This window comes from Triturus cristatus, chromosome 2_2, assembly GCF_964204655.1.
Source record: "Triturus cristatus chromosome 2_2, aTriCri1.1, whole genome shotgun sequence".
Classification (NCBI taxonomy): domain Eukaryota; kingdom Metazoa; phylum Chordata; class Amphibia; order Caudata; family Salamandridae; genus Triturus; species Triturus cristatus.
The window spans coordinates 1,216,900,643-1,216,916,608 of NC_140582.1; the positions used below are offsets into that span (position 1 = coordinate 1,216,900,643).

The 15,966-nt window shown below is 45.2% G+C and overlaps 1 protein-coding gene across 1 annotated transcript in view; it reads right to left on the bottom strand.

Moving 5' to 3' along the window:
- LOC146863416 (protein mab-21-like 3) overlaps nucleotides 1-15,966 on the bottom strand; it is a 157,668-nt gene that overhangs the window by 89,642 nt on the left and 52,060 nt on the right. Inside the window, exons 2-3 of the mRNA XM_085643371.1 lie at nucleotides 15,535-15,763; nucleotides 10,364-10,514 (exon numbers count right to left, since the gene is read on the bottom strand). Coding sequence (XP_085499497.1) covers nucleotides 10,364-10,514; nucleotides 15,535-15,763 — 380 coding nt within the window. The remainder of the gene's footprint in view (nucleotides 1-10,363; nucleotides 10,515-15,534; nucleotides 15,764-15,966) is intronic.

Here is a 15,966-nt window from a genome sequence, read left to right on the forward strand (position 1 = left end):
CGCGCTATATAAAAACGCATTAAATACACAAATAAAACAGCTTGATTTAAGTACGAGAGGTGTGTGTGTGTGTGGGGCATTATCATGAATATGAACTATAAGAGAGGTTTTAGAAAAAGGCCCAATGATGACAAACACTTTGGAGAATTGGGATGGGCACGGGGGTCAGAGGTTTTGGTTCCCCCATCCAGGGTAGAGAGGATTTGGTTCCCCCATCCAGGGTAGAGAGGTTTTGATTCCCCCATCCAGGGGTGATAGGTTTTGGTTCTCCCATCTAGGGGTGAGAGGTTTTGGTTCTCCCATCCAGGGGTGAGAGGTTTTGGTTTTCCCATCCAAGGGTGTGAGGTTTTGGTTCCCCCATCCAGGGGTGAGAGGTTTTGATTCTCCCATCCAGGGGTGTGGAGTTTTGGTTCCCCCATCCAGGGGTGAGAGGTTTTGGTTCCCCCATCCAGGGGTGAGAGGTTTTGGTTCCCCCATCCATGGGTGAAAGGTTTTGGTTCCCCATCCAGGGGTGAGAGGTTTTAGTTCCCCCATCCATGGATAAGAGGTTTTGGTTCCCCATCCAGGGATGAGAGGTTTTGGTTCCCCCATCCAGGAGTGAGAGGTTTTGGTTCCCCCATCCAGGGGTGAGAGGTTTTGGTTCTCCCATCCAAGAGTGAGAGGTTTTGGTTCCCCCATCCAGCAGTGAGAGGTTTTGGTTCCCCCATCCAGGGGTGAGAGGTGTTGGTTCTCCCATCCAGGGGTGGTAGGTTTTGGTTCTCCCATCCAGGGGTGAGAGGTTTTGGTTCCCCCATCCAGGGGTGAGAAGTTTTGGTTTTCCCATCCAAGAGTGTGAGGTTTTGGTTCCCCCATCCAGGGGTGAGAGGTTTTGATTCACCCATCCAGGGGTGTGGAGTTTTGGTTCCCCCATCCAGGGGTGAGAGGTTTTGGTTCCCCCATCCAGGGGTGAGAGGTTTTGGTTCCCCCATCCATGGGTGAAAGGTTTTGGTTCCCCATCCAGGGGTGAGAGGTTTTGGTTCCCCCATCCATGGATGAGAGGTTTTGGTTCCCCATCCAGGGATGAGAGGTTTTGGTTCCTCCATCCAGGGGTGAGAGGTTTTAGTTCCCCCATCCAGGGGTGAAAGGTTTTGGTTCTCCCATCCAAGAGTGACAGGTTTTGGTTCCCCCATCCAGGGGTGAGAGGTTTTGGTTCCCCCATCCAGGGGTGAGAGGTTTTGGTTCCCCCATCCATGGGTGAGAGGTTTTGGTTCTCCCATCCAGGGGTGAGAGGTTTTGGTTCTCCCATCCAAGAGTGAGAAGTTTTGGTTCTCCCATCCAGGGGTGAGAGGTTTTGGTTCCCCATCCAGGGGTGAGAGGTTTTGGTTCCCCCATCCATGGATAAGAGGTTTTGATTCCCCATCCATGGATGAGAGGTTTTGGTTCCCCATCCAGGGGTGAGAGGTTTTTGTTTCCCCATCCAGGGGTGAGAGGTTTTGGTTCCCCCATCCATGGGTGAGAGGTTTTGGTTGCCCATGCAGGGGTGAGAGGTTTTGGTTCCCCCATCTATGGATAAGAGGTTTTTGTTCCCCATCCAAGGATGAGAGGATTTCGTTCCCCATCCGGGGGTGAGAGGTTTTCGTTTCCCCATCCAGTGGTGAGAGATTTTGGTTCCTTCATCTGTTGTGTGTAGATTTAGATTCCGTATATAGGTTTCACGATTTATGCCCTTATATAGGTACAATTCATATTGCCCTTATTTAGGCATAGAAAATCCAGCCCTTATTTAGGCATTCAGAAAAGATGAGCTGAGACAAAAACAAAAAAAATGTGTGCAGAAACTAACACAAATTGACAGACGCAAACTATGACATGTAAATAGGGTCAGTCTCCATGGGTGGGAACCAAAAGGAGGGACAAATACACCGAATGCCCCACATAAACACAAGCATTTCAGTGCAGCATACTAAAGAAATAATTAAAAACGATGAGCGTGCTTAAAGCCCACAGAGTAGGTACAGCATGTCTCGAAGAGACAGCGCATGCCCTGCCTAGGCAAGACCTAATAATATTTTTGGGGATGATAGATATTGAGTTTAAGGCTTTAATGTTATTTTTGTAGTGTTTTTGCTGTTGATTCGAGGTAGTGATGTTCTTGATTTTCACAAAATAAAAGTATGTTGCTAGCAAGAATTCATGCATCTGTCTTGTTTGTTTTGAGATGTTTGTTTTTAATTGGGTTATCGACTGGTTTGTTTAAAACTCTTGGTAGCTTTGCAATGTTTTTAGGATCTCTATACTTTGACAGGGTGTTGAGCTGCTGCTTCCAAGTGTTCCTTGGAAAGAATTGTCAGGTTAGACAGCCTTGTTTATTTTGGCTTCTTGTGACATTGTGCCATTGTATACATTTTCCCTCAATTTTTGAAAGTTAGGTTGACGATGGCAACCTGATCAGTGCAGGCGTCTAACCAAAGTGTCTCCTAAGTAGTTCTGCAGTGAAGAGAGTTTCTGTCCATTTGTTTGGTAAAAGGGTGGTGTGATTAGTAAATCATAGTGCTGGGCTACCTGTTTTATAGAAACATGTGTCAGGGCAAATGACTGTTGTAATTTCAAAAGTAAATTGTGGAGAGGCCTTCATATTACTTGATTAAGATAGCAGTAGTACACTTGTATGAAGGTGTGCATATGTGTTTAAGAATAGTGTTTATCATGACTCACTCAAAGTCAATATTACTATTTTGGGGATTGTATTTGCCTGATGTTTGTATTGCATGGTGAGGCTTGATTGTTAGTGAGTAGGACATATATAATGATAACATAAGTGTTGAGATACTGTCCATTAATTGTATACGTGTGTGAGAATGGCGTGGGCATTATTTAAAACTCTCATCCATCATCCAGTTAAGGCCTTGTGTGACAGTTAACAAGTTGTTACTTGCAGAAAAAAAAACATTATCAGTGATGTCTCCATCTTGGAGCATTCTTGGGGCTTTTGGTGCGTATCTTGCTTCTCCTCTTGCTCTTGTGATCAGTCTTTTAAAATAAGCTATTACTGGCAACTGTCCTTTTTGCTTCCTCGGGAATGCACGGTACAGTATCGTTTAGCATAGGTCCTGTAGAAGAAGAGGAACTGGTACTAGCTTCTCTTAATTCTTGTAGGATATTTCTCACCCTGGGGCATATTAACAAGGGCTTTATCTCCACTTTTTTGGCTTTAAAAGTCAAAGAAGTGGAGAAAAAAATATATCGCCCTATCAACAACAGGGTGCTAACATGCAAAATCGCATGTTAGCACCCTTTTTCACTACACTTCCCTTTGCATCTCTAAGAACAAAGTAATAGGATGTCGCTAAGCGACATTTCTCCTATTATCAAGCTTCATGCTAATCCTGTTAGAGACAAAACAAGCATTTACAATGCAATGGTCTCGGCAATATTATAGGTAGAGCTATTGGTATTGCTCACTATTTTTTTTATCATTTTTGTATCCCTAAATAAATGGCATTGTCATTTCTATTGGCATTAGCTTTTTTTTTGCATATGTGATACCTATTGCATTAGCAGAGAGAGAGTGAGATAGAGAGAGAGAGTGAGGTATTGAAATAGAGAGTGAGATAGTGAGAGAGAGTTAGGTAGATAGAGAGTGAGGTAGATAGAGAGTGAGGTAGTGAGATAGAGAGTGAGGTAGATAGAGAGTGAGGTAGTGAGAGAGTGAGGCAGTGAGGGAGAGGGATGTTGTGAGGTAGTGATATATAAGCATAGAGTGATGTTGTGATATAGAGAGAGAGGTAGTGAAAGTGAGTTAGTGAAAGTGAGTTAGTGAGATAGAAAGAGTGAGGTAGTGAGATAGAGATTGATTGAGGTAGTGAGTGAGAGAGAGTGAAGTTGTGAGGTTGTGAGCTAGAGAGTGAGGTAGTGATGTTTTGAGAGAGAGAAGTTGTGAGATAGTGAGGTAGTGAGATAGAGTGGAGTAGTGAGGTAGAGAGAGTTATGGAAAACACAAATTATCTAAGGTGAAGATAAATATAAACGGGACCTGCAGCGTGGACTTAGATGGCCATAAGGATTTTTAACGTAGTTGTTGACGACTTAATTAGTATTGTAGAGCACGTCATCTGAGTTCACGTATCTGCATGTATAGCAATATTCTTGAAGTGTTCGCAGAGAACAGCGCTTCTTCATTCAAGACCTCTTCAGTTTAAAGTTATTTATGTGGCAGCCGGGAACAGAGGGCCACAGTTCCACAAGCTCCCAACGAAAAGCGCGCACAAGACACAAACGACTTCAAGATAACAAATATAATACATTGTGCGGGATTACCATAGCTCCTATGACCAGAGACTGCAACTCCTAAGCGCTGCACATAAAAGGTGTCACCTAGTACACCAATGTAATGGAGCTCAACTAACGACTTCGGGAGAATGAAGAGCTGCGTCGGCCCTGCTGGGACTCGACCTTGTGACCGAGGTCGCTTCACACGCCTGAGCCATCCCATAGGCTCACCCATTAAACACGATGACGACATTTCAGCTGTAACCAGACAAGCTTTAACAGTGAAACCTAATTGCAATTGAAACCAAGCAGAAAAATCACTGTAATTAGATTCATATCAGAACGTACCCCTTTGGCGCAACATGAAGCTCCAGAAGGGAGTGCCACTACTTTCTTTTTGTTCAAATTTTCTCCCCTGCACTGAGACAGTGAGCCTCTAAATCTAAGTATACTCACGGCGGAGGCAAGTCGTATACTCACGGTGGAGGCAAGTCGTATACTCACGGCGGAGGCAAGTCGTGACCAACATCTCGGTGAGCATGACGAGTTAAACAAGCTACCACTTTTTGTACTTGAAATCGGGGGACAGTTGCAGTGAAATAGATTATTTTTTTAGGTTCCCCTCTCATGAATCTGCAATCCGACACGGGAGCCGACAGCAAGGGGAGAGGACGCCATGAACACCGGCGGTTTCAGATTCGGGGGCGTGTTTTTCTTTTCTCTCCTCTTGCCATTGCCTGGAGGAGAGAAAAACACGCCTAATAAAGGGCGTGGCTAAAAAGTGGAAAGAACAGCACGGAACACGCCCCTGAATCTGAAAAAGACGAAGCCTATTTGGAGGGACGGCTCTCTCCTCCAATGGCTGGCCTCCGTTTAGGAAGCCAGCCAATGGAGGAGAGAGCGGACGGTCCCTCGACCTAAAAAGCGGTGGCAGGGCTAAACCATGCTCCTACCAGTCAGCAAAATGACAAGGTGCATAAAACAATATGGACATGGAAATTGAAATGCCTGCGATTGGGGAGTCCAATATATATAAAGCTTTGCGCATTCCCTTGTCAGCGCATTCCCAATTTATCCTGTTAATCAAGCAATCTATAATGTATAGTCTAGAGGAGTTTCCTAATACGGATCCTACATAGCACTTCTAACCATCACGTCACAAGAGCCCCAGAATGCTTGTGCCACAACCCACGCTTGCACATACAAAGCCGCACTCGTGATCACCAAAAAAAGCTTTACAGCAGCTGTCAAAAAGTTCACAGGGAGCTCCAACGCAGCACACACTGCTACCAGTCATCTGGCGGAAGCTGCTGCTCTCAGAAGGGGAAGTAAACAAAGGGGGCATTCTCGGCATCTCACATGAAACTACTATGGGATCGCACCCACTATCCACCCATGCTGCATGATACACATCTGCTTGACTCGCAAGATTGTCAGGACTCTGATCGACAAGGAAGTTTTACTTTTATTACACGTCACGGAAACATATGCTACTACAGCTAATTAACAGTGCGGGTCGCGGTACTGAGGGGCAGCATCTCTGCCTTGTCAGCACGGGGTAGACCGCACTGACAGCTATAATGCCCCCTCGTGACACTACAAATCACCGATCAGCCAATTGCAACGTAGCCGGGGGCAATGACAAACCGAAAGTACATAGATATCTGTCTGTACCGGAGGGGGGGCGCTAACATGGTAGCAAGCACCAAATACAGCTGCAGCCCCGACGGAGGCTAACAAGAGCGTTAAATACGGAGTCCAAATCCAAGCACTGATGTATTGTGTTGTAGCTGCATTTGTGCATCTCCAGCCAAAGACTTACTTACTGTGCGCAGCGGATCAGGCGGCTTCTCGCGGTCCAGCGCTCCCGTCGATCTCCGATGCACCCTCTCCCCAGCCACTCCGTGCCGCGGCCTGGAGCATTAGCAGGCTGCTTCTCCTCCCTTCTCGGCTCGCAGAGGACTCCAGCGTTCAGCGGTTTGAAAATGGCGCGGCAGGAAGCCGGGAAACAGAGCCGGGGCAGCGGCAGAGCTTCCACCGTTCCCTGTGTAACCCATAGCAACCCCGGTAGACCAGCCCTGGGGCTGCAGACTAGAGAGCAGCGCCGCCTCCAAGAGACCGAGGGATACACACCGGAACGAAGCCGCAGTGTACACACCAATTCAGATTGCTTGGTTTAAATACACATTCACAGTAAGCCCCCAGGACACATCACGGGTGCTGGAAATGGAAAGCAACACCAGGGGAGCCCACAGATTTGGAGGCTTCGGCGACAGAAAAGGAGCTAGGACTCTTGAGAGTCAGAGTTACTGAGAGTCCCCCATATAATGCTAAAACACGAACTCTGCATAGTTGTCAAGTTTGTAGATTGCTTATGTGTGACTGTCATCTTGGTCTCAGTATACTTATGAGCCACCGATATAATACAAAGCTGCCACGTTTTCAGTCTACTATGAGTGACATTTACCTGTTTTCAGCGTGTTTATGTGTGGTATTTCAGTGTACTGCTGGCATTGAGAGGAAGACTCGAGTCCACGTCACAGAAAAGATGCAAGAGGAGGACGAATTAACAAAATGGAGGCAGGGTGGCACCGTTCACAATACCACGAGGAGTTTCTGACACAAAGGAAACGAGTCTTTCAAAGGGGAAGTAGGTAGGAGACACCACCGCCTTTCTCCGAGGCGAAGCAGAAATGCCTCGGAGAAACGCAGTGGCAGTTTTAGATTCAGGGGCGTGATTTTCTTTTCTCTCCTCTTGCCATTGGCTGGAGGAGAGAAAAACATGCCTAAAAAAGGGCGTGGCTAAAAAGTGGAAAGAACAGCATGGAACACGCCCCCGAATCTGAAAAAGACGGAGCCTATTTGGAGGGACGGCTCTCTCCTCCAATGGCTGGCCTCCGTTTAGGAAGCCAGCCAATGGAGGAGAAGCAAAAAGAGAGGCGGGCTAAATAGCCACTCTAAGAAACATTAAATCTCCGGACTTCCGGTTCTGCATTCGGCAGACCGGACGGTTCCTCGACCTAAAAAGCAGCACTAACCACAGTTAACGCTGCTTTTTTACGTCTACTAATTTTCAGACTTAGCCATGTAATCCAATGAGAGGTGGATTACATGGCTAAATCCACCATGGGCTATCAACAAGGATATCCCTATCCTTGTAGTTTTATCGCTGCATTACAAGCGATATCCTCCCAAAATGCCGCTATCGCTGGATTTTTTACTGCCTAGGCGGTTAGCGTTGTTAATAACGCGATAACCAGGCGATATTATCCAGCGATAGCGGGCATTAAAAAAATTAACGCTAAGCACCCTTAGCGTTAATTTTCCCTGTTCCATGTTAATGTGCCCCTCTGTTATTTATTGTTGTGGTTCTACCATAACATCCACTGGAGAAGCTTTCCGCACATTTCCAGTTCGTTTTTGTTGTTAAAACTGTAATATACCTTGAGAGGGGATTTCCTTTTTGAGATGTGACATAAGTAGCAGTTTCAGACTTTTTTGGCATCTGTTGATTATGACATTATTGAAAGTGTATGTTGTATATCACATTAAGAATAATCATATTTAATAATGGAGTTACATTTTTTTGTTGACCATTTTGCATGATATGGGTGGGGTGTTGGTCATAGTGTTTCTAGTGAAGGTTTTCCTTCTTTTATACTATTTATCTGTCTCCCCTAGCCCCTGAGATTGTCATTTTCTCGTGTAGCTCCTGCAAGTACCCTTGTTCTGGTTAGTTGGTTTTTCATCTTTTCAGTTTCCATGGAGCATGATCATTGAGGCTACCGGACATGGTCTTTTGATATTGTGAGGTTAATTAGGTAATGCCAGCCTCTCGGGGTTTGGGCAGACAATTTGAAGAAAACCCTCCCATATGGAGACGGTATCTTCCCTTACTATTGACTTTACAACACCTGCTCATACTTCCAAGCAAACGATAGCCATTGATTGAGATTCACATTAACTAAAGGCTGTTTTAATGAATGCTATGCATTGCCTAAACATGCACCACAAACTCATGGCTTAGTTGATGCAGGCGTCCTTTCTTTGATGTGACTAGGGGTTCAGAATTCCGCCCCGCCCGCAATGTCCCAAATAATGCTCATTAGAGACTTCAAGCCCACTCAGGGCTCCAGGAGGCTGCATACATTCTTATGAATGTCCCCCTCCATCGCTCTGTGTGCACTAATTACAAGAATGGATAGTGTTCTAGTGGGCCCCCCAAAACATGGATACCTGCAGTACCAATATTTAAAACCATTCTACAAGGACCACTATTTGTGCCTGCACCTTGACAAGAAATACCACTATTATGCAACAGACAACATTCTACCAAGGGTCTGCATCATGCATCATGCAAGTGCCTTATTTTATCAAGGGGGCCAGTCTGCCATGAAAAGCCAAAATTATATGAGGCACAGGAATCTATCAGGGTTGACATTATGCCACAGAAAACATATGATTTGCCAAGAAATGCCACTATTTTTCAAGGTTGTTATATATGAACAAGGGATCCCAATTGGATTGGTCAGGGACGGTGGGTGCAACTATTTTATATGGACAGTGATCCCTCACGGGAATAAGAGAAAAAAAGATAATATAGAAATACAATAAGATCTATATTATGTTGTTCCTCTGGACAACAATTATTTATTGTTTTATAAATTCAAAGAAAACAGAACAATAAAGTGGAAATACAAACCCTGCGACAATTAAAACAAGAAGAAAGACTCAGGCATTCTTGGGCGCTTGAAAAAAGATCATTGAATAATCTCACCAGTCTCTAACACAGGGGCCAATTAGGATGGCGGGCGGACTTTAGTCCGCCGCCACCCTAGCAGTGCTGGGATCGGCCGCCAGCGGTGCGGCGACCCCGCATCGCCAATTAGGATGTGACTGCCACCCTGGTGGTCACATTCCGCATCTTTGACATTGCAGCGGGTGCTGCTGTAAGCAGCACCCGCCGCAATGCCAAAGACGCATGTTGTGCATTGCCATGCAGAACGTGGCAGGCACCACGTGGTGCCTGCCACCTTGTGCATGGCAATGAAGGGGGGTACCTTAGGTACCCCCCAAGTGCAGACCTCTACCCCCCACACCCCTAGGGCCCGCAACGGGCCCCCAAATCAATTTTCCGTCAGCTTTTCCATGGCGGATTCTCCGCCATGGAAAAGCCTGTGAAAACCGCAGTAATAATATGGATGGCGGTGCCTTCTAGGCAATGCCACCATATTATGCCCCAGCTCTGCCCAGCCGGCAATTGTAACGATTGCCGACCGGCGTAAAAGTGGCGGAGGCACTTTGCGTCCGCCGCGGTACTCCCCGCCATGATAAGATGGCGGGGGTAAATCTAGTTGGGATGGTGGGCGGATCACCACCGCCGAGCCAGCGGTGGCGATCCGCCCGCCATCCTAATGACCCCCTAAGTGTCTACGGTAGTTGATCCCTTAGCTGTGCTTCTTATTTTAACATTGCAATCCAAGACTGTGAATGGAAGGAGGTTTGTGGAGAGTGAGTGGGCCCCAAGAGAGATAAGGGAAGCCTAATAGCAGTAGGGAAGAAGCAACCACTGAAGGAGGAAAATCTATTTACTGATTAATGAGAAAGGAATAGCTGCAAATATGACTACAGTGACACACACTGTAGATTTAGAACCAGACTCTTGTGTGGACGTTTGGAACAGAATGAATGGAACCTAAGAAAATCATGAATTTGAGGTCCGAAGCTTTAGATGAGTAAAAAACTGGAAGTCCAATGCCAGAAAGAGATCTTGGGAATAAAATAAACTGGCGAAGGCCCATGCCCTGGGAATCTCTTGCGACAATCAGTAAATGTTACGAGCCTAATCAGGGGTTGTGTTATCCTTCACTGGTAATGAGTCCATCAGTACTTCTCCTATAATAATTAAATGTAGCTGTGGAACTGGCAGCACATTTACAAAGTAAGGGTGTTGCAATCTTATGACAGGTTACTGTGAGGGTCAGGTAATGATGAATATACAGCAAGTGAGGCTTGGGAGTGAGAGGCACCAAGATCAAGGCCGATGCTCCTGATTGATTTTAGCATAACCAGAAAAATGTACACAGAGGAGATAAGAAGACTACTGCAGACTCACTTTCAGGTGATAGGACATCAACACCTTCTCAAACTTGGTCTTCCAATGATCCTCTCTGATCTTCTTCAGGATACGAAGACTGTCACGTCGACGTCCTCCATCTTCATCAATCTTTTCAAGAAGTACTCGTTCAATTCGAAAGAAAGAATATCTGACCAATGCAAGCAGAGCACATCATTGAAATACAAACGGAGCAGGCCCTCCAAAGATGACTCACCTTATACAATGAGCATATCTTAATATCTTAATATCATTATACAATGAGCATATCTCAATATCTGCTGAGAGGTTCAGCTCTCTTTTAACTTTTCAAATTCATCGACATTTTAATATCTCAAGCACAACGCTTGCCGATCCAGCAGCTCATTTGGAAACCAGAACCACCCCTGAGCCCACTATTACATGACAAGACACAATCTTCACTGAGCCATTCATTTTACCATCCCTTCTTAACCAGTGTTCCATCTCTATCCTACCAACCATCAATGAACCCCTTTTCTTCTCCTGCTTTCTTTTTTCCAATCACATCTCTTGTCTGTATCCTTTTGTATCTCCTCCTTCTACACTCACTCTGACCTATGTTTCACCCACTTTGTTGTTAGAATGTCTCTTAAAAAATATGTGGCCCCAAGGCAAATGCAATGAACACCAGGCTCTGTGGATCCGATCCTGATGTCCTGTTGGGCACTCTGAGATCCGTCAGGGGTTTCCTCTAATAACCTATTGTTTACTTTCCATACACTCGCCGCTCTATACCATGCTTGGAGGCTGCAGGAATCTGTATGCCCTGCACTTTTCTTTCACTAACACCCAGCTAGTATCAGCTCTATGTAGAGAGGCAGATATGGATGCCAAAGTATAAACAAGCTATAGCAGAGGATCCAGTCTTGGATGCGTTATAACTATCTTGCACTGAACACCTCCAAAAAAGTGTTGATGTTTGTTGGTTCTATGCATGCCCTACAGACGCTCAGTTCTTCGTGTGATCTCAAAATGAAAGCCCTGGGTGTAGAATCCAGACATTAAAACACATCTAAACACATTCATGGAAAACTGAGGGTTTAATATTAATTTTTATTTTTGAAAGGCATCCCTTAAAAGGTAAATGGGCTGCATTAAAAAAAACTTTGCTTAATTTGAAAGCAAACACAGATATGGTTCTCTGCTGTTCCCAGCAGGCCACCATCCCTGTGTTTTTTAGAGATTCCCAGCGGGTCGCATATTTCGAACTACCTCATGAATATAAATGAGGTAGGTCATTTGCGACCCACTGGGAATGGTAAACCGTATAACACACACTGTTGTACATAGCTGTTTGCGATTTCCTAATAGTGGATCCCACAAATTCGCTATTACGAAATCGCAAATCCAAAGCTACATATATGTAGTCTCATGGCCCAAAGAAATACAAACAACCAAAGAAAATAAACACCTTATCAGAAGATATTGAGGTACTGGCATCTCAGCTGTCCTATGCATAGCAAAAGGCTGTGGGGGAAGGGATATAAATTATACCACTTGACACCAATGTATTGAAAGAACTTTCCTTTAAAACTTTTATTATAAAAGGAGTATAACTTACTAATCCTATGTTTGCTGGCCTAAGTTCCCACTTAGGTGTGTACGAAGGGATCCAACTCAAATAGGGTCCTACAACGATCACTTCCACTTCCGGAGCACACAGGAATGAAATACTGATGATATAACAAAGAACTAGAGCGCCAATGCTTAGCTTAGATTGTGCCAGCAATTAACGCTGGTAAACTCCACTCCGTCTGCGGAGTTTTTGCCAAACTGTGCTCTCAAAAAACAGAGCACAGACTGACAAAACTCTGTAAACTCTGCCAGCGGAACAGCGTTTGCTGCCCACCTCTAGTATAAACCTGCCTCAAAGAAATTAACCATTCCAGATTCGAACCCCAAGTTTTACTGAATCCCATGTCACTTGGATTCACCTTCAACACCAGCCTCACTCTCAAGGAACACATTGGCAAAAAAGCAGGGACATGCTAGTACCAGCTCTCTCTTCTAAAGAAAGTGAAACAGTTTCCTCTAGAAAGTAACTTCAGAATTGGTTCTCAAGCCCTCATACTCTCGCACTGCTCCAAGGCTTCCCAGACTGCATTTTGGCTCTCCTTAAGAGCATCATCACTTTTCATCCAGGGCGTGGAGAAGTATGACCTCATCACCCCCATCCCGATGGAACTCCACTGTCTCTAATTGCTCGCTGGCGACATCCTGAAAACCAGATGTCTCATTTACAAAGCCATCACAACAAGCACTCCCACCTATCTTGCAGACAAGCGCACCATCTCTGCTGGTTCTCGCCAAACCTGCAGCCAGGAAACCCTCAGACTTCAGATTCAGCTATTGCTGAATATAAATCTCTGATCATCAGGGAGAAAACCAAATACTTTACTGAAAAGGTCCTGTTGGCTGAAAACTCAGCCAAAGAACCTTTTAAGCTGATAACAAAATGATCAAAAATGGCAACAGAAAAGGATAGCACGGCGAATATAACTTTCTGTGACACCCTCGCCAGATTCATTCAAGATAAAGTCACAGAAGTTTTCAATTCCTTCTATCTAAACCACAGGGAAGAACCCGTTGCCCCTGAGAACAACTCTCTCACAATTCTCGATAGGTTCTCTCCCCTCAACAGAGAGCAGGTCACGAAACTCATCATAGCTTGTAAATCAGGATCCGAAATAGATCTCTGTCCCCCCAAAATCATACATTTAGCTCCTAAGATGTTCAAGGAAGTACTCACGCAAATCCTCAATAAAGTGCTTAGCACAGGACACATTCCTATGGATTGGAACATGGCATCTATCCTCAACATACTGAAAAAAAGTAACTTTTCTCCCAGGAACCTAATAACTATAGACCCATCTCTAGGCTTCCCTTCCCAGCCAAACTACTCAAAAAGGCACTAAACAACGAACTGATGGCCTGTATAGACAATAATAATCTGCCGGACCCCTCACAATACGGTTGCAGAAAGGAGCATAGCACAGAAACTGCTTTGCTCACCGCCTCCGAAGAGATCAGATGGACCTTGGATAAAGGGAATCAAGCCGTCCTGATTTTACTCGATCTCTCAGCGGCATTTGACATGGTTAATCACACTATCTTGATCAACCGACTAAGGGATATGGGAATAGGAGGAGTTGCATTGACCCTGCTGACAGACTTACTAACACACAGATGAAACCATGTTGCATTGGGCAACTGTACATCTGAGCAATTCAGCTTGCCATGTGGGATACCACGGGGCTTTTCATTAAGCCCCACCCTTCTCAACTTGTACGCCGCCCCCTGGTCAAATTGATAAAGTCCCTGGGGTTCTCGGGAGTGTCTTACTCCGATGACACACAAATTGTGGTGTCGATCCCCAAAGATTGGAAAGAGGTGGGCCACAGGTTCAGCTCTTGTATGAAGCAAGTTGATCACTGGATGAAAACAAATTGCCTAAGGCTAAACTCTTGCAAAACAGAGTTATTTTTCAGAAACGATAGATCTGTCTGGTCACTGAGCTGGTGGCCACAGAATAGGGGTCCCTTGCCAACACCGGCTCAAAAGGGAAGAAACTTGGGAGTCATCTTTGATGATAAGCTCCACTTTGATCATCAGGTTAAAGCTCTGTCTTCCTCTGTATTTTACACATTAAAACTGATAAAGAAAATCAGACCTTTCATCCCGAATGAACTCAAAAGATTGGTCGTCACCTCCCTTATCCTCAACAAGCTGGACTATGGAAATGCACTCTTTATTGGTTTCCGCAAAAAGTCTCTACAGAAATTACAAACATTGCAAAATGCGGCAGCCAGACTTCTTGCTGGAATCCCCAAGCACAAGTCAACAGCTTAAACATTGGTCAATTTGCATTGGCTACCCATAGCTAAACATCTAGAGTTTAAGACACTGTGCATAACTTATAAAGCCCTGCATAACTCCAGACCTAGCTATTTTTGTGGTAAGTTGGCCTGGTACTCCCCAAGCAGAAAGCTTAGATCATCGGAAGCGAGGTTACTATCCACCCCCAGAGCAAAGCTTATGACCTGAGGTGGTCGGAGTTTCTCTCTGAAGACAGCCACACTTTGGAACGCCTTACCCTTACCCTTTAAACTGTGTTCTGACTTCCTGAGTTTTCGGAAGCAAGTCAAAACCTTGCTGTTCACACACCGATAATCAGTATTAGTCTCCTTCCTAGCCTCGCCTCACTTGTCCACTTCAGCGCCAAAATGCCTCCGGGCATTTGAGCGCTAATCAAACCCAAAATCAAATTCAGAAGGGTAAAAAAGAAATAAAACAAGACAGTGCATATTTTTCATGAGGGCGCTCATCAGGACTGACAGATGGCTGCTCAAATTTAGGAAATAGTTGAAGACGCCCCTCTGTAAACAACACTGCATCACAATGCATTAGTAATCCACAAACCAGCTACTTCTCCTATAACTTATTGACTCTATGCTTGCCTTTGACCCTGTACAGCACTTCACTGCCTTTTGACTAGTTTCATGCTGCACAAATACCACGTACAAACAAAGAAGTTCTGGGGAGGTGATCACCATCGTCCCTGAACACTCATTGTATGAGTTGGACTCTTTCACTCACTTAATTGCTCAGCTAAAGACACCAATTACTTCAGTGTCCCCATCACTCTCAAAAGTAATGAGCTGTCACTGATTAGGGGAGAGAGGTGCACACTTTGGTAGGCACAGGCTTCCCTCATATTAAGGAGACAGGGGCGGTTTGGCCTGGGATGCTTAGTTTAGTGGAATGGGTTTGATAGAGCACACTGGGAGCCAGGAGGAAAACAGACATACCTGAAGTCCTACCAGAAGTGTCTAAGCACCACCATTACCCAAGTTACTCCCATTAGTAAGCCGCCCACACATTTGATTGATGAATGTTACTTCTCTGTCCCTCTGTAAGGCTATCTTGTGCACCCAGTGCCAATAAAGCCGTTATCGAGGCTAGTAAGTTGTTAATGTGAGGGGGAGAGTAGAGTGAGGAGGATACTAGACACCTGTCTTTCACCGCTGCGGGGACCATGCATTCCCTTCCAACCCATGGAAGTAGCAAAACGGAGAAGCAAAGCCATGGCGTGGAACCCTGTAAATGCAAGGACCCTTTTCAAGTTATTCCTCTTCCAGTCCATCCCATACCTCCAGTACAGGTTGTGTTTGGCCACCAGGTCCACGCCAGTGTCCTGGATCTCACTGATCTTCTCTGGAGATGGCCAGGACTGTCCAGGACGCGGCCATGGGATGTTCCACCCAACAAAGGGATTCTTGATGATCGGCACCAGGTCCACGCTGATCTCTTTCCGATAGTGGGTCACCATGAGTGTGACATTGGGTGTCCACATCTGCAGTAGTCGGACTGTCACTGAACCTAGACAGAAGGAATGTACAGGGAGGTGGAGGATGAAGACACAATAGTTCAAATATGCAGATACAATCAGGGGTCTGCAAAGACATCTACAGTTCAATCTCCTCCTGCTATTGTAAATCTATGCGTACGTATATACACTTACGCTCATTATATATACATATATTCACTGAAAAAACCATAGGTTTCAGGGACATTATAGTTAG